Source organism: Molothrus aeneus, chromosome 1 (assembly GCF_037042795.1).
Source record: "Molothrus aeneus isolate 106 chromosome 1, BPBGC_Maene_1.0, whole genome shotgun sequence".
Lineage (NCBI taxonomy): Eukaryota > Metazoa > Chordata > Aves > Passeriformes > Icteridae > Molothrus > Molothrus aeneus.
Genome location: NC_089646.1, coordinates 52,409,473 through 52,433,058, shown reverse-complemented (window position 1 = coordinate 52,433,058; position 23,586 = coordinate 52,409,473). Strand labels below are relative to the sequence as shown.

At 42.6% G+C, this 23,586-nt stretch overlaps 1 protein-coding gene across 2 annotated transcripts in view; it reads right to left on the bottom strand.

The window, feature by feature from the left end:
* EGFR (epidermal growth factor receptor) overlaps positions 1–22,935 on the bottom strand; it is a 41,811-nt gene extending 18,876 nt beyond the window's left edge. The window contains exons 1-15 of one of the 2 annotated variants that reach the window (XM_066572309.1): positions 22,810–22,935; positions 21,159–21,345; positions 20,374–20,508; positions 18,546–18,614; positions 16,237–16,355; positions 14,693–14,834; positions 13,893–14,009; positions 13,204–13,330; positions 13,032–13,105; positions 11,752–11,842; positions 10,801–11,000; positions 9,638–9,770; positions 8,235–8,334; positions 6,180–6,337; positions 742–777 (exon numbers count right to left, since the gene is read on the bottom strand). In XM_066572309.1, coding sequence (XP_066428406.1) covers positions 742–777; positions 6,180–6,337; positions 8,235–8,334; positions 9,638–9,770; positions 10,801–11,000; positions 11,752–11,842; positions 13,032–13,105; positions 13,204–13,330; positions 13,893–14,009; positions 14,693–14,834; positions 16,237–16,355; positions 18,546–18,614; positions 20,374–20,508; positions 21,159–21,345; positions 22,810–22,890 — 1,769 coding nt within the window. In that variant the 5' untranslated portion in view covers positions 22,891–22,935. The remainder of the gene's footprint in view (positions 1–741; positions 778–6,179; positions 6,338–8,234; positions 8,335–9,637; positions 9,771–10,800; positions 11,001–11,751; positions 11,843–13,031; positions 13,106–13,203; positions 13,331–13,892; positions 14,010–14,692; positions 14,835–16,236; positions 16,356–18,545; positions 18,615–20,373; positions 20,509–21,158; positions 21,346–22,809) is intronic. The other variant, XM_066572320.1, reaches the window with a different exon arrangement.
* Between the last annotated feature and the right edge of the window lie 651 nt (positions 22,936–23,586).

The following is a 23,586-nucleotide window of genomic DNA, read 5'->3' as shown; positions in this document are numbered from 1 at the left end:
TGTACAGACAGATTGCTGCCTCTTTATTAAAGCTTGGGTAATTGCAAATTAAAGTTGAAAAGAAAAACCCGTTTTCCAAGGTTGTTTTTTGGTCTGTACTTAGAGATTCTTCCCAGCATTTTTCTAAGTTGCCCCAGGGATTACTATTAAATACAGTCACTTTTTAACAGTACTACTGGGCTGAATTTATCTTGCCATAGCATGACTTTGTGGCCAGAAACTAAATCCCTCTCTCTCTCAGTCAGACTGTTTGCTTGTTGCATGACCTCGAGCACATCATGAAGCCAAGCAGTGTGATATAAGATCTAGTTTGAGTGTGATGAATAAGAATCCAACTGGGCACACAGTATTTGGAGATGTTCAGATCACAGGGCTGGAAAAGACCCTCTGCATCTCTGAGTCTCCTGCAACACAGGTAACTATATCAGTCCTAAACATAGCTCTCTCTGCCCTTAATCCTTCCTTTTTCCATCCCCTCCTTTTATTCTTCAGTAACTGATCCCTGGTCTCACCTTGACAAAAATTGTAGGCAGAACAAGATTTTGAAGGCTTGTGCCAGTAGCAGTGTTTCTCAGTTCTTTAAACCATTTTTATAGCTCTGAGCCTGCTTTAGTCTGTCACTTCCCTGTAAACAGCTGAAGACTTTAGTCCCAGCCTTGCAGTGTCCACTGTGGAAATGTAAACACACACACACACATTCCTTCCAGCTCTGCCATTAATTGTAGCAGATGAAATACTCACCCATTTGGACAGCCTTCAAGACCTGGCCCTTTGCACCTGTAAAAACAAATGAACGTTACAAACATTGTATGTAGCTCTGGCCTACATACTTCTGTAATTCCAACTAAGAAGAGTGCTACTGATTTGAAAGTTTGTGTTTCAGAGCAGTCCAAGTGTTAACATAGGAATTTATAATAGTCATACACTCCATTAAATATCAGTCAACAACCTTGCTCCAAAATCTTTTATCTAGAGAAATAGCTATGCTGCATACTTAGTTTAAAGAATGTTTTAAAACAATTTTTTACCATGTGGTAGAAGTGTGGGAGGACATAGATACACAAAATTCATGGATTCCCTATCTCTGTGCAGAGCCCAGGGCTGACTGTGGAGGAGGGCAGAAGTAGCCTCCTCCTCCTACACGGACAGAAATACATGTGGAAACATGTTATTGCAGACCCTCCTGCATAATCCTTGCTTCCTGATAAGGTAAAGAACTCAATTTCCAGACTTGCTGTTTCAATGGAAAACTGGGGTAGCAGATACATGGACTTTCATCAAAAAATGAGACTTGACAGCACTCTCTCGGGCTACAGTTTGTTGGCATGTGTCCATGGTATTTTTCCTTTAGAATCCAAAGTCTTATGTTACTGGTAATGTAAACAGGTACAATCATTACCCAGGGAGCCAGGAACTCTACTAGCAAGTCATTCACCCTCCATTTGAGTTTAAAATGCTCAAATTTTTTGTAGTGCAGTGCAAAAAAACCCCACAGATGAAAACAGTGACTACGTTCACTTGATGGTCTAATGAGTGTGACAGGCACAGTGCATTCCCCAAGTGCTGCTGGGCTATAAGATGTATGCTCTTCATGGGAATTGTGGTCTTTGTGGTGTCTGCTGAGGAAGGAGAGCATTACTGAGAGGCTGACATCACCTCTAGAAAACAGAGCACAGAAAAGGACTAAAGTCCAGTTTGTGGTATCCGCTCCCTGTGCTGACTTAAAGAAAGTGGATCATCCCAAAACAATTCCAGAGGAGGTCAAATAGGGGGTAAGAAGTGAGCCCATGCCAGGAAAACTGGAATGGAATCCTTCTCACTGACAGGAGAAACCAAAAAAATCTCAGAATGCCAGGTAGAGTTGTAGATCTTCTCTTGTAACTTGGACTAGGTCTGGGGAAGGAAGAAGTGAAGCAACTACTCATTTTATTGGGTTTTAGTTTGTTTGTTTGTTTGTTTTCATTACTTGGATCTTCCCTTGTGTATTTGTCTTGTTTCTGGGCCAACACAGTGCTCCAAGACCCAGCATCTGGAAGGTCTCGTAAGTTCACTGGGCTCCCATGCAAGAATGCGCATCCTGGTGTCCTGGACATGCTGGAAGTGCTGTGCATACCAATTCCCGGATTCCGGGTCCTCAGCCTTGTTAGCTTCCCTACCAGCATACAGCTTGCTTTGTTTGCTCAGTTGTGTAATGAAGCACAGAGAGGCTGCACGTGCAGAGCAGGGCCACCAGCTTGCTTATCGTCACAGGGGGCAGATCTTGCCTTGGGCTTCTCTCTTCAGGTGCTCAATGGAAAACTGATCTAGGACTCCAGACCTCATCCAGTCATGGTCTACCTCCTGAACATTAATTTCTAACGCAACAAAACATGTGCAGCTGCTCTTGATAAGACTGAGAAATTAGAAGACCTCACTTAATTTCAGAATATGATTACTGTCCCTCAAAGTATCTCCTTCTCAAAATTCTGGTTTGCCATGCTACTTTAAGATGGCAAATTCTCTACGTGCTTCCTAACAGCAAACAAAACTGGCTGAGGGGATTATAGCTAGAGTCTGAGGAATGACTGACCAGTTCTCTTACACATTAAAGTAGAGGCAAGAGAACTGCAGATTTTTTTATCAGTTTCCTTCCTTTTCCCACACAAATCCATCAATATCAAGTCTTGTAGGATAAAGTAAAAAGGTATTTGGGAAGAAATAGAGAGATCAGTTTGTGCTTTTCAAATCCCACTTGGTTTTCTGATTAATTTCACAAGTCAGAGAAGAAACAAAATCCATAAGAATTATCCCTCCAGGACTATATATAACTATCTTTCTTAATGTGGAATTTTATGATGACACCCTACATAAGTAACCCAGATTTTATGGAATCTAAACGATCATGTTTTCCATTCCTGAGTAATTTTTCTTCTGCTTACAGAAACCAAAATGACAAATGTGACCTTATGTTATGAAGAGCCTCAAGATCTTATGGATATATGAGATGAATATAACAGCAGTTGTAGTCTTTGATATATTTCTCTACTTATTGGAAAATTAGTTCTGTGTACAGCTTCTGAAAACTACTTCATCCTGAACTGCGCATTTTACCTGTCTATGTAAATATTACTTGTCCCAGTGCAGACACAGCTGTTTATTTCCTAAATCCATGAAGATTTTAACAACTTTCTCCTTGACCTATAGTTCCTAATTTGATGTAATATAGTCAAGTTGTTATGATTGATGGCCTTTCAGAGGGGACTCACACTATAACAGCCTAAGTTACTTCACAATCATAAAATAAATGGAAAACCATTTTTAAGGCTTTTTAAACTTTAGAAAAATTGTATTTTGTCTTTTCTTTCTAAGTAACCTTCCAAGAGTGACAAAGGCATAGAATTTGTGCTGTGCTTCTGCAGCCTTCCCTCTCAGATCCCCTAGCCACTTTCTCATTTCCCTCAAAAATCCCTTAGCATTTAAAATGAAGACTGGTGAGACACAGAGTGTTGATAGCAACTGTGGATGGAGGCAGGATGTGCCAGCCAGTGGTATTGGCTACAGTGGTGGCTTCTTCTCCTCCTTGTTTATCCACTCCACTGGCTGTGTCTGAGTTTATTTCCTGTACTCTGTGAGACTGGCAAGGGAAAATCAAATCCTTCAACACTGACCAGATTAATTAAGAAGATGAATGTCTTTAACTGATGAACATTTGGGGTAATTCCAGGGCTTTTGAGATGTTGCTTTCTTTATTGTAGCATATAATTCTCAGCTGTACTTGAGGCAGGGCAAAAGGAAGCTCGTGTACAAAATTCCCAAGAGAATACAGGAGAATTGAGAGAGCTAAGCAGGAGGAAGCATCCTTCATTCTGTTTCCTAATGAAGGCTGAAAAATGGACTCAACAAAGAAAATGAGACTCAAAGGGATTCTTCACGGCATCGCAAAAGAAGCAATGTACAACCAGTACGCATACCTAAAGTGAGAAAATGAAATTCCTGACAAAACTCAGCTGGGAAGAGAAGTCTTTTACTTAAAGCTTCTTCAAATAAGGAAAATAGAGAGAGATTCTGGGAACCCTTGCTTGCATGACTACTGAAGTCAGCACACTTAATCATGCTGATAAGATTTTGTGGGCTCTAGCCGTGAAATTGGACAGGGACAGAAATGAAGTTGTTGTTTCTTGTCATGCAGGAATTGCTGAGACTGTGGTTTTTAAGGATACAAAAGCTTTGTGAGACAGATGTTTTCCACCCACTGCTGAACAGATCCATTCCCACAGCAAAATGAGGGAAAGGCGTGAAAAGAAATGGCATTGCTGATGGATTACCTTCAGAGGGACAATGCTGTGCCTGACTGCATGTTCCCATATTATAAACCTGACACTGGCTCCCTACTCATCCATGGCCACAGATGTCTCATCTGTATAGCAAATATTGCAACACTACCTCCTTCTAGCTCTCTCGGGCCCTTCAGGGATACAGCCTATTTCATCTGCCACATTTGGGCATCAATTTGACTTGGGCTATTGAGCATGTTCACAATGTAACTGATGCAAACTCAGCCCAGCTCTTTCATGTGAAAGATGAAATTTATACTACTTTTTATGTTCTGCCTTAATAACACAGGGCCAAATACACTGAGGCATATGTTGGGTAACCCTCATTTTTAAAAAGTCTCCTTACTGTAACCTCATCTCCTGCCTGACTCTTGTGGTTCCCCCATCCATTGCTAAAGCAAGGCAGGAATTGACTTCTCTGATCAATTTTGCTTGGGGAACTTGCTTGTGCACTAAGAGTCATTGTGTGGCTTGTTTTACATCCCTGTCTGGCAAATTATGTTCTTCAAATCTGCAGTCTAGTGTTCGATCCCACTACTGAGGCTGCACAGTGAAAAAAAGCCTTGTTCAGATGTGGTTACTCATTACACTATTCCACTAATCAGCTGCATTTCCATGTGGCCAGTTAGAAGAAGGATATCAGACCACTGTGGCCAGTTTGTATCAGTAAGGACTACTGAAGTAGTAGAGCAACTTAATTATGATCCCTTTTCAACTGAGGAAATGTCTTCCTGGGCTTGCAGTGGGAAGCCCTGATAAGCCTTGTGTGTGACTATAGAAAAAGCAAGGGCCATAGCTGTAAATTGTGGCAAATCCAGCAGGTTGGTATAACTACTGTCTGAAATCCACTGCACTGAATTTCACTATGAGCACTGGAAAGGGCTGTTACTTGCCCTCTAATGAAGGGAGTGATTCCACCCTTCATCTCCTTTTTCCCATGAAAGTGGGGAACTGGCAGTTGGATTAGCTAATATACATTGTGATGGTTGGTCTGAATATGTTACAATTCCTCTCTTGCAACATTTATTATGGGCTTATTATAGAAGGATTTTGGATCAGACAAATTTGCAGGGTAAAAAGCAGAGCCCTGTGAAGGAAAATACGTCAAACGTGGGCTGGCTTTTTATTCTGGAAGCATCACTGTCCAATAACCAGCTCTCAAACCCTAAAACCTTTTCCCGTGCATCCCATGTCTTTTGTAGGTTGGAAATAAGGAGAGGAGACCATTATTGCTTGTGATGTAGGTTAAACACATCAATTCACAACTTGTCACGGGTTGCAGTCTAAGCTATCCCCAAATGAGGAAAAAATGGCTCATATAGATTGGATTTACTGTGATTCCTGTTAAAAAACCACACTCACAAGGCTTTAAAATCAGACCAAGTGCTAGTGTATGGAAAGAAGGAAAAAAAGAAAATCACTGTGTTACCCTACTGGGATTTGCCTCCCTGAAAGTTGAAAGGTGCACAGAAAAATGGGCCCTGGGAACCCAGCATCCACCAGATGTCACTGATGTTCCTCTCAAAACCAGAGGACACAGCGACAAGCCAAGTGGGAAAAAAAGGGGTGCATCACTGGTGGTTGAGTCCTGTAAAATTCTTTCAAGTTATCAAACAAGCCTGTTTCAAAACCCTTAAATATTTTTTTCTTTCCTTCTGCATAAAGACAAAGTACCACTGACCTTTTCCTACTTACAAAGTTTGCCACACTCTGCTTTCATTAACTATGCTCTCCTGACCTCTCTTGCTCCCTGCTAGTTCTTCTCAGTGGTTTGACATGGGACGATCAGGAGGAGAAAGAGCTCAAGACAATCTGTTTCTCTTTTTCTTTCTTCCCTGTCACCATTCAGTCCCAGGTTTTACTCACCCCCGGGTGCAGTTTGGATGGCAGAGCTGGCAAACATTATTTGCATCAGCATATTTCCAGACGAGGGTGTCATTCTCACCCAGAACCCCTGCTGGACAGGATTTCACACAGTGGGGGCCATCTATAAAATGGGCACACTTCATGCAATTGTCAGGGCCCTGCAGAGAGAAACAACTTGTTTATAACACCCTTACATTCAAGAGGAAATTCAGAAGATAAATCTAAATGCCTTTTACTCCTGGAAGTTTTCAGCATTGTCTGCTTTTATTACCTTGCTACCTGATATTCTTTCAAGAAATTGCTCTTGCAGGATGGACCATACAAAAGACAGTTCCTGTTGCTTAAAGCTAATATTTTCTTGCATTATAATGTCACTTCTTTTTCACCTCTGCCTTCTGTCTGGTTGGAAAACTTGCATTTTGCATTTTAAATGGGGAAGAATTTAATGACACCTTGATAAGGGGCTAGCTGAAAAGCAGACAGTTTGGTTGCTACCTGGTGCAATCTCCTGTCACATAATTTAAAACAGTGGATATAGACCTCCTGATACCTCCCTGAAAAACTGGAATCAAATAAATTTTTTTCTGGTTTCTCAGCACAGGTTCTTTCCTCTGTTAGGAAGAAGCATAGGATGATGAAGGCAACCCAAGGAGTCCATGCATTTTTTTTCCACTTTGAAAAGCACTTAATTTGTATTTTGTATTTAAAGGCATTGCCTTCAGCCATTTTTGGCAGAACTGTTTTTATTAAGATTGTAACAGCACCATGACCTAATGACCTAAATATTTTAAAGCAGGGGAACCAGCAATTGTGGGCCAAATTCTACTGTGGAGAAAAACCAGACCAGATCCATAGTGCTGGCTGCAGTGGGACAAAAGTAAGACACGCTATAGGAAGATTATTTTAATCACTATAATGTCTAAGGGCCACTATAATAGACTGATTACTAGATGCTAGGCAAATATGGAACAGGAGGTCACTGCCTGAAGGAGTTTATAATGTAAATAACATCCTTGAGGCCATGGTGCTAGGAGGGAGGATGGAAATGCTTCACATTACTGAGCAGTGACTGCTCAAACTGATGATGGGTGTCCTTGTTCTTGACAGGACAGGGTTAATTTTTGCAGCAGCCAGGAGGGGCATGGCTAGGACATGAGGGTCATTCTATACCCCTTCATGTATACCTCCTTCCCCCAGGAGCAGGGGGAAGGAGTTTCTCCTGGGGAGAAGGGGTTCCTTCTGGTTGGGCAATCATGACAGAGGGAACAGTGGGGTAATGCTGGTTCTGAGCAATTACGTCAGAATCCTTCACCTTTCTTGTACTAAAGTTGCTGTTACTGCTCCCTTCCTTATCTCATTGCTGTTTCCAGTAAATTGCTCTTATCTCAACCCATGATTTTCCCCTCTTATGCCTACAATTCTCCTCTCCAGCCTGCCACAGGGGAAAGGGGAAGGGAGTGAGTGAGTGGCTTGTCATTTGGAGAGTCTCAGTGGGAGTACTAAGTTGGGGAGTTCCTAAACCACAACAGTGATCAAGGGTCAAACACTCAGACAGGGTCAAACACTGCTGGTGGTGGCAAGAGGTGTTTAGGTGTTTAAAGAGCTGAGCTAAATAACACAGAGGTGGACCTGTGATGGAGGCAAGAGATTTGATCTCCAAAAAAAAAAAAAAGAGAACTGGACTTTTGCAATTAAGATCTGAGTTTGATCTAATGTGTTCACACCGACTTGGAAGTTGAGTGGTTACATGTTACTCAAATTTTTGCCATATTTGCCAAAGTAAGTATTTTTTAAAAAATACAACATTTAATATTTTAAAAAATATTAGAGACTCTACAATATCTGTGACTGTGGATTACCTGTCAGAAAATAAATCTCACACCCTGAGGTTTCCTATCCTGCTCCCTTGCCCCAAGATCTTGACTTCTAACCACCCCCATTCTCTGCTTCACCTCAAATAGGATTAAAATGAGACCTCAGGATTATCTGAACATGGGAAATACATATTAATATGTGATCTGGGGCTCAAATTTGCTAAGATGAATCTGCTCTTACAGGTCCAGTGCAGGTTGCATTGTACATGGTGGAGTTTTGCACCAGGCACTCAGGGTGGCAGGGGAGGCACTTGGAGTCCTTTTCAAACTCTCTTGGCTCCCTGGAAAAGAACAACAAAAAAAGAGAAACAATTAAACCTTAGAAATAATAGCAAGTGATAAACTGTAGTCTCCTCTCCTTTTCCAGACTTTTCCACATTAGACTGAGATGATGATGGTACTGAGACAGGAGGAGGGACCCTCTTGGCTACACCAGTAGCACTTGCTCAGTGCAACCAGGAGGGTGTAAGAGTAAGGGAAATTTGGTTGACAGCAAAACACATGGCACTCCAGATTGCACACTACAAATTAGTTTACTTTCCCTTTGAAGCTGATGTCACAGAATACTCGCAACCATTTCTAGAGGTTTTTAAATGGTAGTGATGCAAAGAGATCAGCAAAAACAGTTCAAGTGATTCCAAGGCTACAAATAATAATTAGGAAAGTTAAACAGCAAGGCACTGATAATTAAATTCATGTCCTCTCTACAACACACAATGAATCATTAAAATATGAAAGTTGGGAACAGATGGTTTTAATAGCAATAAAGCTGTTCCACTTCAAGTAATGGTGTTATTAATTAAATCTACCCATCATTTGACACAAAATAATGCCCTGATCTGCCCTTCAGGTTATAATAGCTGCTAGAGGGAATTCACTTTAAAAAAAAGACAGCTGCTAAACTGCAAACCACTAGAGAAATACAAACATCAGAGGCATTAACACCCTGACAAGTACTTGCTTAATACTCAGGAGCTTTAAAAGTCAGACTTTGTAATTTTGCTGCTAGACATGCCTTTTCCACCTACATCACCTGTTGAATTGACAGACAAGGCAGCAATATTTTTTCCAGGTCCTGAGTGAGGCTGAGGCAATAATTTTGTCTGAAATTGCTGCTCTCAGTCATTTTCAGAGGAAAGTTCATTCTCCCTTCAACTTTGCAAACTGCAAGGGTGAGCTGCTCATCTGAGCAAATATAAGAGGAAAGAAATCTACCAAGCAGTGAAGCCCTGGCTCTGGGGATGTCTGAGCTCCCAGAGATTCTAAATGGCTTTGGCTCTCACACAGTTACTTGACATGATAGCCACAGATTGAGCTTTAAACTCCTCCAGATAGTCTCCTTGTGGGCTTAAGGGGATGTTTTCTTAGCAGTCACCATGTCAGGAGCAAACTCCTAAGAAATACTGAATGGGGAAGGAGAGGTACCTTAGCTAGGGACTGTGTTCACACAACATCTCTGCAAGCTGGGGCAATCCCATGCAGGCAGAGACCCAGCTTCTTGCTTTTTTTCTAGCTACAACACATTTTAAAAACCAAAACCCCCACACCATCACCAAAACCTGAAGCACCCCTGAGACACCTTACCCGTGCAGGATGTTGCACTGTTTCACACATTCCTTCTGACGATCAAAAAACCTGCAGGAGAAGCAGTGGAAGGGCCCTGGGCCCCAGCAGCCTACATCTGAGCACAGGGGGTCACAAACATGCTTGGCAGCAGCTGAGAAAGAAAGAGGGACAAGAAAAGATATGAATGTCAAGGAGGTAAGAGAGAGGTCAAACTCTCCATTCTCACTCCAGCTGACCAACCCGTTTCCCCAGCCTGTTCCAAAGCAGATATGAATGGTTCTGGTAGAGTGGAAGAGGAGTAATCACTCTTCTCTAAATCCCAAAGCCTGAAATTGAGTGATTTCTGGCCATTCAAAATAAGAATGATATCCTCTGTGACAGCTTAACAGATGTATAATAACGTTAAGTCAGGCTGAGGGAGCTGGGGATATCCACCCTGGGGAAAAAACAGCTCTGGAGAAACATTACTGGGGCTTTTTTGTACTTGAAGGGCACTTTTAACAACTTTTTAACAAGGTCTGTAGTGACCGGACAGGGGGAAATGCTTTTAAACAGAAAGAGTAGATAGATTTATGGATACAATGAAGACATAGTTACAATGTGGTGAGACACTGAGTTGCATACGGAATTGGTGGATGCCTAATCCCTCAAAGTTCAGGGTCAGATTGGATGGGGCCCTGAGCAACCTGGTCTAGTGAGAGACATCACTGCCCACAGCACAGGGCCTACATGACCTTTAAAGTTCCCTTCTGACCCAAATGATTCTGTATTTCTATGACAAATTTCTAAAATATAGCAAATTCATATTCTGCAAAAAGAAGTAGATTATGGCCCAGGGACCACTGCAGTCAATAGCAGTATGGTTGAACAGCAGCTTCAACCTTGTTAAAAAAGGCCAGGTTTAGGAGTTAGCTTTTGTGTCCTTCAAGTGATGTGGCTTCACTACATTCATAGTAATGAAGAAGCTCCTGATTTGCTGGACACCACAATCCACATTTTGGTGGGAAGAAAAAAAAAATCCCACTCTTCCCTCACCACTTTCATTAAAGCAGTATCACTGATGAATTTTGTAGCCGTAGGAACATGGAGAAAAAAGCCTTACTTGAATCATGAAAATGCAAGCTTACTTTTGAATTTCAGCATGAGCTTTGATGGTAAGCAGGAATGCAGCACTCACTTACCACACTCTTTTTTATCCCTATTCTGTAAAATCTTAGTTTTCTGACTCTCAGTTGCAAACAGTCTGTACCAGTCCATGGTGTCAGCATAGCAGAGGTTCTTGTTCTTCATAATGGCAACATCTCCATCGCTTATTTCCTTGAGGGAGCGCAGCCCTAGGGACTGTATTTTCAAGTTAACAACAGCAAGGGAATACTGGCCACTAAAATGGAGTGGGACAAATAGAAAAAACATGGAAGAAAGGTAATTAGCAAGCAGGATGTACTCAGCATGTTTTTCTTTTAGTTGTCAAATGCATCCTGCTGTGAACTGCATTTTCTTCAAGCAAGGTTCTGCTCACCCTTCTAAACTTAATGCCATGTACATGCCATGCCTATTACGTAACAACTGCAATACTCACATCTGGTTTTGCAAGGGCTTTTTAAGCTAAAACTGTTAGGACCCACATGTTCTGACGAGTAATGAAGTGGAACAATGGTTGTAGGTAAAGCAGCTATTACTTTGTTCTTGTCCACCAAGTCACTCTTCCTTCTGGGGCAAGCCTAGGAGGGCACTCGGAAGCATTGCTGATGTTTGCACTGCTTGGCAGCCTCCATCCATGACTGCCCAGCTACCTCAAATCCCATAGTGCTTCTGATCACATTATGACTTACCCCAGACTGTAAAGAGCATTTTCTGTCCTGCTTGTGCTTCCAGGATGGTGGGGGAAACCCTGGTCCTGAAAACAGGCTGAGGGCAGCCCTCCATACATGGCACAGAGCTGAGGGTCTTTATTCCCAGGGCACATTATCTATGCTTCAGAGATGGTGCTCTACTCCTTGCAGGGTTTACCCCATTTTGCATCAGTTTCGGGACACCTGAGCCTCACACTGCTTGCAACCTTGGTGTGCTCAGACAAGAGAAGCTCAAAACAGAGTTTCTCTTAGAGTGGCTGTGGCACATGATTTACTTACTGTTGCTTTGTTCTGCCTCGTATAATCTCCAGATTTTCAAAAGCATAAAGATCAGTAGCATTCTCAGGCCAGGCTTGAATCAACAAAAATCCTGCAAGAGGAAAAGAAGATTAAAAAGTAATCATAATGGAAATAAACTCACCATTAGTACTGGCAGCAGAACCTTCTCCTGTAGCAAAACCTGCACCAGGAGAAGGCGCTTGTACTTTCCCTATGCTTATCTGAAGGACCATCTCAAAGTCTAACATGACATTTTAGGGAGCAAGGAGATATTTTTAAACCCTGTTTAATAAACAGTTTACTTCTTAGCCCACCACGAGGGCCTAGGAGAGCAACAGAGCGTGTCGGTGAGCTGCACATCCTGCCACACCGAGTCACCAGCAATGATAGCTCCTGCCAGCAGATACCCTGGCTGAGAGGCTGCAGGCTCTGGATCTGTGGGAGAAAGGCAGCACTCCATCCCATTTTGCAGATGAGCTCAGAGAAGAGGAAAACTGAAAAGCAGGAACAGAGCAGAATAGCTACTTGTAGTGTATTTTCTGAGGCAAACAGAATGCCCCACTCAGCTGAGGTGCTTGTGAGGAAGGGGAGAATTTGGAAAATTGCAGGCTGCTGTATGAAGCTCTGCAGTTAGTCATTGCTACCCTGAAGGGAACCACACAGGTGAGAGAGAAACAAAAGGAGAACTGGAGTCATGTCTGTAGACCCAGCCCCAATGTTACATTCATTGCATAATGGGCTGAACACAATTACTTTTAATTGATACTTGGTGCAAGACGGTGGCTGAGTGCTCTGCTGGCTGCTTTGTGCTCCTGGAGACACATTCACCCCAAGGAAGAGCTCATCAGGCTGGAGAGGGTGTCTCCATAAGGATGACGCAAGCCCCTGAGCACGCTTCCCTAAGGAGCTGCTGAAAGGTTTTCCACAAATAGAAACACACTTGGCTTTTTTTAGCTGGAGTGGCACGCCTCTGCATCACCACACGCTTCTTGGGTGGCTGAGGATCTCCACTGCTTTTACTCTTCTCTAGGGCTGACAGTTCAACAGAAGGGATGTTCTGGCCAAACCACACACCTTGGATGGAAGACCAGTATGGGTTATGTGGGCGTAATGCTGGCAATGTGCTGCTGACCACCTTGGTTAAGAGTGACCCTTGTTAGCTCAGAGACAAGAAACACTTTGCATGCACTTCTCTTCATGTGCTCAAAACTTCCCTCCTCCCCATTTGTGTTTTTGGCAGTATCAGTCAAAAAACACCTCAGCTTAAATTCACTGCTAACCTGATATTTCTTTGACTGTTTTGAAGACATCCAACTTCTTGGGATCCAAAGGTAGGGTCTTCGTGAAGGCATCACTGAAACAAACAGAATGAGAAATTGGGAAAAGAACAACTTAGCCTGGATTTCCCCTAGCTTTTTCCTTTCAGTACTTGATGGCCAGCAGGTAACTCACCCTAGAAATGCAACTGGGAGAATGCTGACGTCTCCATTGATCTTGGTACAGTTTTTGAAGGAGTCGATATTTGTGGCATTTATGGAGAGGATCCCCTTAAGCTCACCTATTCCAATGCCATTGCACACTGTTAAAGGAGAGATACAAAAGTTAGGGGGGACAAAAGTGAAGCCCAGTCACATGGCAGGGCAGAAATGTGGAGGTGCCACAAGTTCAGAAAGAATTCCTGTATGGTCAAACCACCCACTCTAAGATGAGTTTCACAGATCTTTTGCCTATTTTTGCTTTTCAGAAAGTGCCACAGGATAACTGCTTCCTGCTTGCCCAGCTGTGCAGCTCTGGTCTGAGCATCTCTGCGCACAGGCTCTGGCACATTCCCTGCTCTCTTTGTCCCATTTCCATTTCCCTTGATGAGACACAGGGAAGGACTAATGGAGGAGAAGGCTGATGTGCAAGATATACATGCACACAACATACAGTTTTCTCTACTGTACTTGTGGTATATCCCACCTGGAAAGCATGCTCTACAGTCATGCTTCCTGATGAAACCTCTTGTCAGATCTCCAAACTATTACTGCATCTGATTTATATTGAATTTACACTTAACTAAGATCAGAACTCCCTGCACTTTTCCTTGTGAGTTCTCTATCATCCCAAAGCCTCACTGGTTTATTCCATGCCTTTTTTACCTTTGCTGCACAGCCCATCACACTTTTTACACTTCCGAACACCATTTTCTTCCACTTCATAAGTATCAGCATTGCATGAGCGAACGCAGGAGCCGTGGTCTGTCACCACGTAGTTGTCTGGAAAAAAACAAGGATACAAAGGTGACTGAAATACAAGAGGGATGCTTTGAGGGCCAGACAAGAACTTCAAGACTGGTAAGAAAAAAGGGATTTGAGCTTTTGGTACACTCAGGAAAGTACAGGCATTAACTATGAACATCACAAACATCATTTGAAGGTAGATGAACATACAGTGCTATCAACCGTTTTACAGGGAGGGGAATGGTCACAGAAGAACGAAACAACATTAAAGTCTTGATGGATTAAAAAAGTACAGAAATGGAACAGCAAGAAAGGAAAAGCAAGCATCTGTAGAGAATACAATGATTACAGGCCGTGAGATGGAGTGTTAAAATCAATTACTTTTTAACAGTCCTAATTAAGAACCAGTTAAGAGTTGATACTGCTTTGGTAATCCATAACATTGATCCCATATAGCCATTGTTTTAATGGTTTTTGGAAGATGCTATTCTCTTCACCAAGAGAAAAATTTTCAAAAGTCAAAATGCAAAGATTGAAAACCAGGCAAGGTGATGGATGCAGACTGTTTCAAGAGGCTCACTTTGTGACCTGTTCCCACAGAAACTGAAGAGAACAAGTGCTTTTTAACCTGACCACAACACAGAGGGATGACACAGGACCCTTCCCCCTTTTCTCCAACTCCCCACCTCCTCTGGGGCTGCAACCTGAAATGAACTTACGTGGACATTCCTTCACACAAGTGGCTCCGAAGCTGTATTTTCCTTCAGGGTTCACATCCATCTGGTAAGTGGTGGGGTTATACAGGACCAATGGGGGACATGTATCCTTGCATGTAGCATCATCCCGAAACTTGCGGCATGCCTGTCATGGAACAACAGCACACATTAAACTACCTTTTCCTTAAAAAGTGACAGTGATTTTACATCAGGTCTTCAAAATACTCTGATGGCCTCATCTGCTTCCTGTTTAGCTCTAATGGAAACCCCAAGCAGCTACAGGGATGGTCCCTCAGGCTTTGAAGTTGAAAGGTTGCTTCAGGCTGGGCGATGGAGTTCAATATTTTTTAAAAAAGAAACCATGAGCTTTTCTTTTTCTAAGCAAGAAACCTTGGCACTCTGGTGGGGAGTGGCTGGGATTCACGTGGGAACAGGAGCAAATCTGCATGCCTTAGAAAAATTTTCCCTTACAAGCGGCAACCAGATCAAGACAAACTGTACTTTTCTTGGCCAGTTTTTAATAAACTAAATCAAATCAAGTCCTTTCCTGCCAATTACTAAGTTTTCTGGCTAAATATTAAACTCAAGCCATTATATTTGGCTGCAGGTAATGAACAATTTAGCAGGCATTTATGAAGGGCAAGTTGGTTCTTCCAATCTAAATCTGCATTAAATTAATAATGACTCCCTTTTTCCCTTTCTTCTCCCCTGGCTTTCCAGATGAGAGAGAGTAACTGTCTTCCCTGTGAACCAGGAAGGGGATCATAGCATCCTAAAAGGAAACCAGAAATAGAGGTAATAACAATAAAATCCAGGTTGGACAATTTCTATGGTGATTTCTGAGATGTCACTGAATTCTCAATGAAGTGCAGTGCAAACATGGGGAAGAGTTAAAACCATGGCATGCACCAAATCCCTGAAACACTTGTTGAAAAGCAATGAGACCTTTATTCCCTAAAGAAGCTCCATTTGTTTCTTCTCTCTTCACTGCCCCAGGGCTCCCCAAATACAGTGCTTTTGTGGCAAGTCAAAAGCAGGAAGGGAAACCTGAATTTCACGCATGAAGTTCGGGGAAATACAAAATAATAAAGATCCATCACTTCTTTACGTCCCTTACAAGTTCTTGCTTTAGTAAACCAAGATTACTACTGACTAGTGCTAAGGAGTACAAGGCAAAGCTGTGCTGGCCCAGATAACCATAGGGGCAGCTGTGGGCTTGTTCACGTGGGGAAGTTGCCTACAGCAAACTCTTGCATGCTCTGCAACAATGTTGAGCTCACTGGGCAGTCAAAGGCACTAGCACTGGTTTGGAATACACTAGGAAGGTCCATGGGCAGAGTCAGTAAAGACCAGCTCAGGGTGCTGTGAGGTTCATGTCATCTTCCCTCCCAACAACCACCCATGCAGGGAAGCCCTGGAGCACCCTCCAGGTCAGCATCTCTCAGGAGGCCTTCTGGGGCCGCAGAAGGCTAGAGAACATGCAGCTGAAAGCCCTGCTCGCCGTGTCAGGGACTGAAGCCATTGTGGTGGTGGTGCAGCATCATTACCAGGCAGTCACTCTCCCGAGGCCCGGTGCAGCCCGCGGCGCACTGGTTGTGGCAGCAGTCGCTGGGCACCTTTCCCCTGCACCGACCAGAGCACTGCTGAGCACAGATGACTTTTGTTACTGGAAGATACAAGAAAAAATGAAAAACATCAGCTGTACCTGCTGTAATGGGATCAAGAAATATGGAGAAAAGGTCTGGTGCAGGTTCTGTGCTAGATTTTCCTCATGGGACGTTCTGTCCTCATTTAAGGCCAAAGTTTGGGAGGGGTGAGAGCGAGTGTGGGTGGTGGTAAGAAGGGGTCATGTTCAGCCTGTAATTATCTTGGCTCTTATGAGGTGCTAAGAACTCTGATCCTAGCCAGGAAATATGTCCTGCTTAGAAAGAACAACCCTGTTGCACCAATGCCTTGTTCACCAAGTAAAACTGTGACAGAGTCATTGCATCTTATAGCTGGGCAACAGAGAGTTGGAGACATCTGTCTCCATTTCATTGAGAAAATTTACTATTATGGTGCTACCTTTGGGAAAAACAATGTGACAGAATTGCCAGGACTCCGTACTATAACTGGAAACTGTACATTGTAGGTGTGGTGCTGTAAAACGTCCCTTTAATGCAGTAAAATATTTCCAAAATTTGCAGAGATAGGGGAGACTCACTCAGCAAGCAGATTTCATATGCTCATTGAATTATTTTTCTTTAATGTTCAAATTCTTGGCCAAATTTTATCTTCATTACCTAACTCCCTCAGGGTTTGCACCAGTGCAACAACCCAAAGGAAAGAACTGGCCCTGGTCCAACTTTTTGCAAAAAAGCAAAAACTGCCTGAAACATTTTGTTGAGAATTGGGAAAGCTTCTTCATTTGAATATCAAAGCAGAGAAAAGGATCATCAGAACAATTTTTAAAAACCCCACAAATGAATGGCTAGCATGTTTTTGTATCAGAGACCCAAAATGGGATTGTTTGTTCTCTTAAAAAAAAAATAAAATTACTGATCCATGAAGCCTGGCATAAAGTGCCAGAAGAACCTGATGGCTACTCTGATTCATACAGCATCCTGAGCATTTCAGCTGTGCACTGTGCTAACTGTTATCAACTTCACAGTTGGCACAAATGAATTACAATATTATCAGAAATTCCTATAAGTCTGAAAACCATGGTTGTTAATTAACAGAAAATTATTTCAAAAAATAGCCAGCTACAGGATATATAACAGTGATTTTTTCAAAATCATATATTCTTTTTCCATTACACAGTTCTGTATCCAAACTGTATTATTTTATTTTTTCTTGTAGACCTATAAGCAAGGTTGTATATTTTCCAGGAAATAGATTATTTCCACAGTATGCATTAGTTTCTCTGATAGCAACAGGGGAATAAAAGGCGCATTGTTCTACATGAACAGCATTTTGATACAATTTTTTGGTAAGAATTAGCAGGGGAATAAAGCACCTCATCACTTTGATAACTATTGACTAGAGTTTCCTGCTGGAAACATACATTACATCAAACATTTTTACTTCATATAAAGTATCCCACGTTCATTTCCAGAAGAAAGAGACATATCCCCCAAACTTTCCCACATATGGCAATGTGGGATACGTTTTCAGTTGGCCAGAGTCTCAAATGCCTGGAGAGGTGAGCAAGAGCCCGCAAAAGATTTTGTTTCATGCACTCCTGATTCCAGTGAGGGTTTGTAAATGCTGGAAGCTTGCAGGGCTGAGACCTGAGGTTTCGCAAGGTCCTGGGACAGCTGTGCAGCCTCAGCTGCAGGAACCAGCCCAGGAAGGGCTTTGTATGCGCAGCCATTGTGCACCCCGAGAGCCAAACTGCAGAGCCAGCTGACAAAAACTGAAGCATGCAATAAGTGAAGACAGGAAAGGTATACGGTCCTCTTTCCTCAAGCTCTAACTCATACAAATGTGGCTTGATATTTGCAGACAAAAAACTTAGGTTCAGGTGACTATTTGCAATGGAAAACTGAATGTAGGATGTTTCTTCCATTTGCATTATGTCTAGATCAGCCATTTTTCCACTGAACTTTTCACAAAACAAAACCCAGTGTATTTCCCCACTTTTTAGAGAGAAAAAAAAAAGCAGTGAGACAAATTGTCATGGTGTTCCCCCTCAACCTTTACTTTAGTAAAAATAAACTGTTGCAAAATCTCAGGCACTTGTAAATGGATGTTTCTGCTCTCTTAGTATCAAGGAAACATCCTACTTGCAAAATTAGTTATTTTTTCAGTAGACAGAAATGTAGTATGTATGTTAGAGCACACAAGGTGTTTCTGAACTAATATACAGGCTTACATGTCTGGCAGTTTTGTTCACCAGGGCCCCAACAGTGGTCTTCTGTGCAGTTCTGATGGCATTTGGGACCTAGAACACAAGAGAGAGTATAATGCTCTGTAAACAAAGAAAATAACAAGGTACCCTGAACAACAGAAAACAATGACTTGAGCTTTCCTTCCTGATAAACCAGGGTAGGAAGCACCTACATAACAGTGCTCAAAAAATTTGTAAGCTGAATTTGTTATCCTTTGTTCACCTCTGCTTTCCTACGTGCAGTTCTCCACCTCCACACCTTTGAGCAAGTGAGCACAATACCCAGTCAGTCTAGCTTACGAAAGAGGAATATTTTTCCCAGGAACAGGAATCTCAGCTACTGCCCGGCTGGCCCTTCTGCTGGGGTTTTCATGCAATGGCAAGTCACCACTGGCTTGAAGTCAGGCATGTGCCAGCTGCTCACTACAGGCCACATGTAAATCAGTGTTTCTGAACAAGGCAGTTCTAAAAAGAAAACAAATCCAACTGGATTCACAGGCAACTGCCAGCTACTCTGACCACAAAGTAATTTGACTTGTCTGCTTTATGCCCTCCTCCCATCCTCTGCCAAAAATACTCCTTGTGCAGGACTATGCTGCAGATGAATGATTAATGGAGAGGTGGGCAGGATGGACAGACACCTTGCCTGACCTCGAGCATTCAGTGCTGGGTTCTTTCCCATTCTTCCCTCCTTGCTCTGTTCTTTCTTCTTTCTCTTAATGACAAGCAAAGTCCCAGAGAAACAACTTATTTTAGAGTATGGCATCATTATTAAAGCCATAAAAGGCTGTCTTAGGAGATTAATGTGGAATTCACTACATTTAAAAGACATTTCCTACTCCAGTGCTTTTTCCCACTAACAACATGTGATTCTCCTTCCCCCCATCAGCCATCAAATAGCTGAACAAATGCCAATACTTGTCCAAGAGTTGATTGATTCGGTGTGGGACTAAAGAACTTTATTTTTTTTAAGTTGAAAAGTTAAAGGCTAACATTTCTGTGGTGTTCAGAGCCAAACTCCTGTGCTGACATGTATAGTTTGCAACTCCTTGATTACGCCAGGGCTCCATAGAAAAATAAGTCAACACAGAAGTTGGCTATTAGCTCAGGCAATTATGCAACTGGAAGAAGATAAAGAAAATATGTTTTCCTGCCAACTTTAAGTTCCAGAAATGAAATGTTCAGAAATGAAAATAAACTCTCCTTTCTGTGAAATGACTTGGGATTTTATGAGGGACTCATAAGGCTGAAGGATTAGCTTGAGCCTGCTCTAAGCATATGCTGTACAAACTTTTAAATACCCCCTCATCTCCCTGTTGATCTGAAGTGTCAGATTTATCTACCTATTTATTAATACTTTTGCCAGGGTAATCTGTGCAGCCCAAAACAGGAGAATTTTGTGGCATTACTTGGGCCCTAGCTCTAAGTCTTCAAGTAACTCCATGAAGCTGCCCTTATAGTTTTTCTAGACCAGAGCCTTACAATGTAAACAGAAGAACGCTGGAAAGAAAATGAATGCACATTGTTTTTCTGGGCTGTCTTTCTGAGCTGAGCACATATGCAGGATACTGTCCTAAATCAAGAGGAACATTCCCAAGAACTTTGCTGAGTTATGAGTTAAGGACCTAACCATCATGAAAAATTCTGTCTTAGGCCAGTGGTGCAGAAATGAAAGCACTTCTCTTGTCACAGAGCTGGATGGCCTTTGTTAGAAATTGTTGGAATAGGAACCCACTGCATGAAAGGTGGGATGTTCATTTTACTCTCTGAAATGGAGGGGGACACATAGCACTTTTCGTAAGTTAATACTCACAAGAAGACAGGTTGCTTGCGAATTCAAGTACTGTGGGAGGTTTCTTGCTTGTGTCAATGATGTCATTCCAAAGAACAGTATCCATGTTGCACAGTTTGGGGTTGTTGCTGATTTTAACACCTCCATTGAGAATTTCTGTTAAAGAAAAAAAAAATTGCTACATGAAGCAAATCCCTATTTTGCCCCAGAGATGTCCCCAAAATCTCTCTGCTCTAAAGAAAGAGAAGTAAGTTACATCTTTCTCCCCCTCAGTCACATGATACTGACAGAAAGGAACAATCAGGGCATCAGACTCCTGATGGTGTAACTAAGACCCGGATCAGACCACTAGGTTCTGCAGAACCAGCTTTTCTTGGATGCCACCAAGATGCCACTATGTGTAGTCTTCTGCCTGGTGCCACCTCTAGGGCCCACAGTGGTCAGCAGAGTAGGCACTGCTGGTGTGCCCAGTCAGAGACCATGTGAGACACACATATTACCAGTTCCCAATGAGATCTAGCAGAAAATATCGATATGTATGCACTAGAATCAAATAATACAAAATAACAAATGGGTGCTTCTTTGCCAGTTTCGGGAACAAAGATGAATCTTGATGAGTTTTCTTTGTCTTTTGCAGAAGACTGGCTAGCAGGAGAGCAATTAGAAAACTACATTCAGATCCTTGCTTTTAAAGCAGGTTTTGATGGCCCATGACTTTGAGAGGCAATCTCCAACAGATCTTGACATCAAAAAGTGACAGTTGAAGTTGGCTTTAGAGGTGCCTCCCCTTCTTGCCCGTGTCTCACCTGAAAGCCGCTTCATTGGCAGCTGTCGGAGTCCCTGGGTTTTATTCATGTGGTAGTTGGATAAAACAGCCAGGGCATAAGAGTTGTCATACAGCACATTGCCTCGGATGATCTGGAGGTTTTCCAGGGGAATGACATCCACCATGTTAAGGGCGATAAGCACGTAGCCTGCAACCTCCTGTATTGACTGAGAGAGCAACAGAAGAAACAAGTGGCTTAATCCATAGTACTCTTCAATAATGGCTTTCCTCCTCCCACTCCTTCAACCCACCATCTTTCAATTTTAAGGGATGGGAGATCACCTAATCTCATTAAAAATAAAATAAATCCAAGAAGAAAAAGGGACTATGTGCAAAACCTTGGTGGTTAAGCATGTATAAACTCACCCTTTCAGCAGGTACCAGGGGGTCATTCCAAAGGTCCAGCATACCCCTGGTTCTGTCTCCAAGTAAGGGTAAGTGGGGCTGACTAGGGCATGCAGGAGAAAAGGGCAAGCATGTATGAAATGGCAACTAAGTGTGATGCTTCCCATAAACACTTGCCTAGCCTTCAGCAACTGGCAGCATACAGATGCTGCCTGATTCAGGCTTTTACATGGTCCCTTCTGTGTCCCTTCCCATGCTCATTAAAGTGAGAGACTAGGCAACCTTTTCCTTCTTAAAAAATTTATATCTTTACAGGAAAAAAAGACAAGTGAGGTACTGTTCCTGCATGTGGGTTTGTTCCTGTCTTGCATTGTGAAACGTATACATTTCTATCCCCTACAAAAATCACTGCAAGTGAAAATCCTTCAGGCTACTAAAGATATTTTCCTCTTCTGTGAAGACTACCAGTAAATTTTCAAGAGACTCATTATGTTCCTTGGAACCCTGAGCTCCCCAATCAGGTTGTGTTTGGGAAAGAAGTATGGCAATACCATCATATTTGTAACCCATATGTTCAAACCACAGATTTTTTGATATTGCTTGTTACTTGCTGGTGGAGAACCTGCAGGTGCCTATGTCAGCCATGGCTCCTCCACATGCCATGGCTGTGTTTAAACATCCATCCCCGGTTCACTCCCTCCTCAGCTTGCCTTAATTTGCCCATGAACTTGTGCACAAAACAAATGTTGAGATGGGAGTAGCCCATGTGTCAATCACAGGGTATTATCTTGAAGATCACTTCAAGAATCCATGTGGGAAGTTATTGTACAGGACTTGCCTGCCTGCTGAGGGTGTGAGCACTTCAGGCTGGAGAGGCACTCACCACTATGGCAGGGGAAAGGATCGCAGTTTGGAGGGCAGGAAAAAGGTCTCCACACTTCACAATCTGCCACTCGCTTTGTGCTTTGCTTTGCCCAACAGCACCACAAAGCCTTTTGCTCTCTGAGAAGTGAGATAATAGGTATGGATGTAATTCTAATTATAAATGAGAAGAAACCCATCTCTATGGCACCCAGCGCAGTGCTTGAAAAGCTATTTCTCAAAGTACCTGATTTCTTTAGCAGGGTTGAGTGCATCCTGCAGCCTACAGGTATGCTTAACTAGAACCTTAACTAGCTATGTTTTTGGATCATCACAGAATTTTATCAGCAGCTGATCCTTTGCACTTAAAAAACGGAGTAGGATTTGTTGTAGCGGAGAAGACCTCATTGGCCATGAGCACTAACCTTCAGGAAAGAGAGGTCACGATTGTGCTCCACGTATGTAATCTCCAGGTTGCTGAGTACCACCTCACAATTGTTGTACATCCTCTGCAGGCTGGTGAAATGGTCTTCCACATGTCCCAGTTGGGTCAGCTTGTTATTTGTCCCTTGACAAACTGTGGAGGAAAGGAGAAAGCTCCATGAAGGAAAGGAAGAATTAACTACAGGGCAAAGATTTGTTTCTCACTTGTCTTTAAAAGCACTACAGTAAGTTAAGCATCATCTTCATAAGAAACAAAAACATTATCTGTCATGACTCCAATGGCAATAGTGTAGGAAGTATGCAGTGTTTCCCAGGGACAGAGATGTACCAGAATTTAGAGTTGGAATAACTGCCCATCACTGTCTGTTATAGAAAAGCTGCAATACGAGGCTTTTGTACATAGGTAGCACTAAGTTTTCTGCATCACAGACATAACTCAGTTCCCGAAGAGAGGACATTGATACAGTTCCACTAAACACTACTGAAACTGGCATGTTGCCAGGTGTCACCAAAAGTGACTTTCCTGAGGACCTATTTTACATTATTTTCAGGGGCATTGGGTCTCCTTGTAAGCTCAGAGGAAGGAAGGGGGGCTTCCTGAAGGACCCCTTAAGCTACAAATTCGGGTTTTAAGGTCTAACTGAACCTCCAGGGCTTACACATCTCTTGCCACTCTGACATTTTGGGAGTATGACAGATTTAGATTTTCTGGCATATTCATCTTTGGCACTCAAATCCATTTCTGCCTGGTGGGGAAG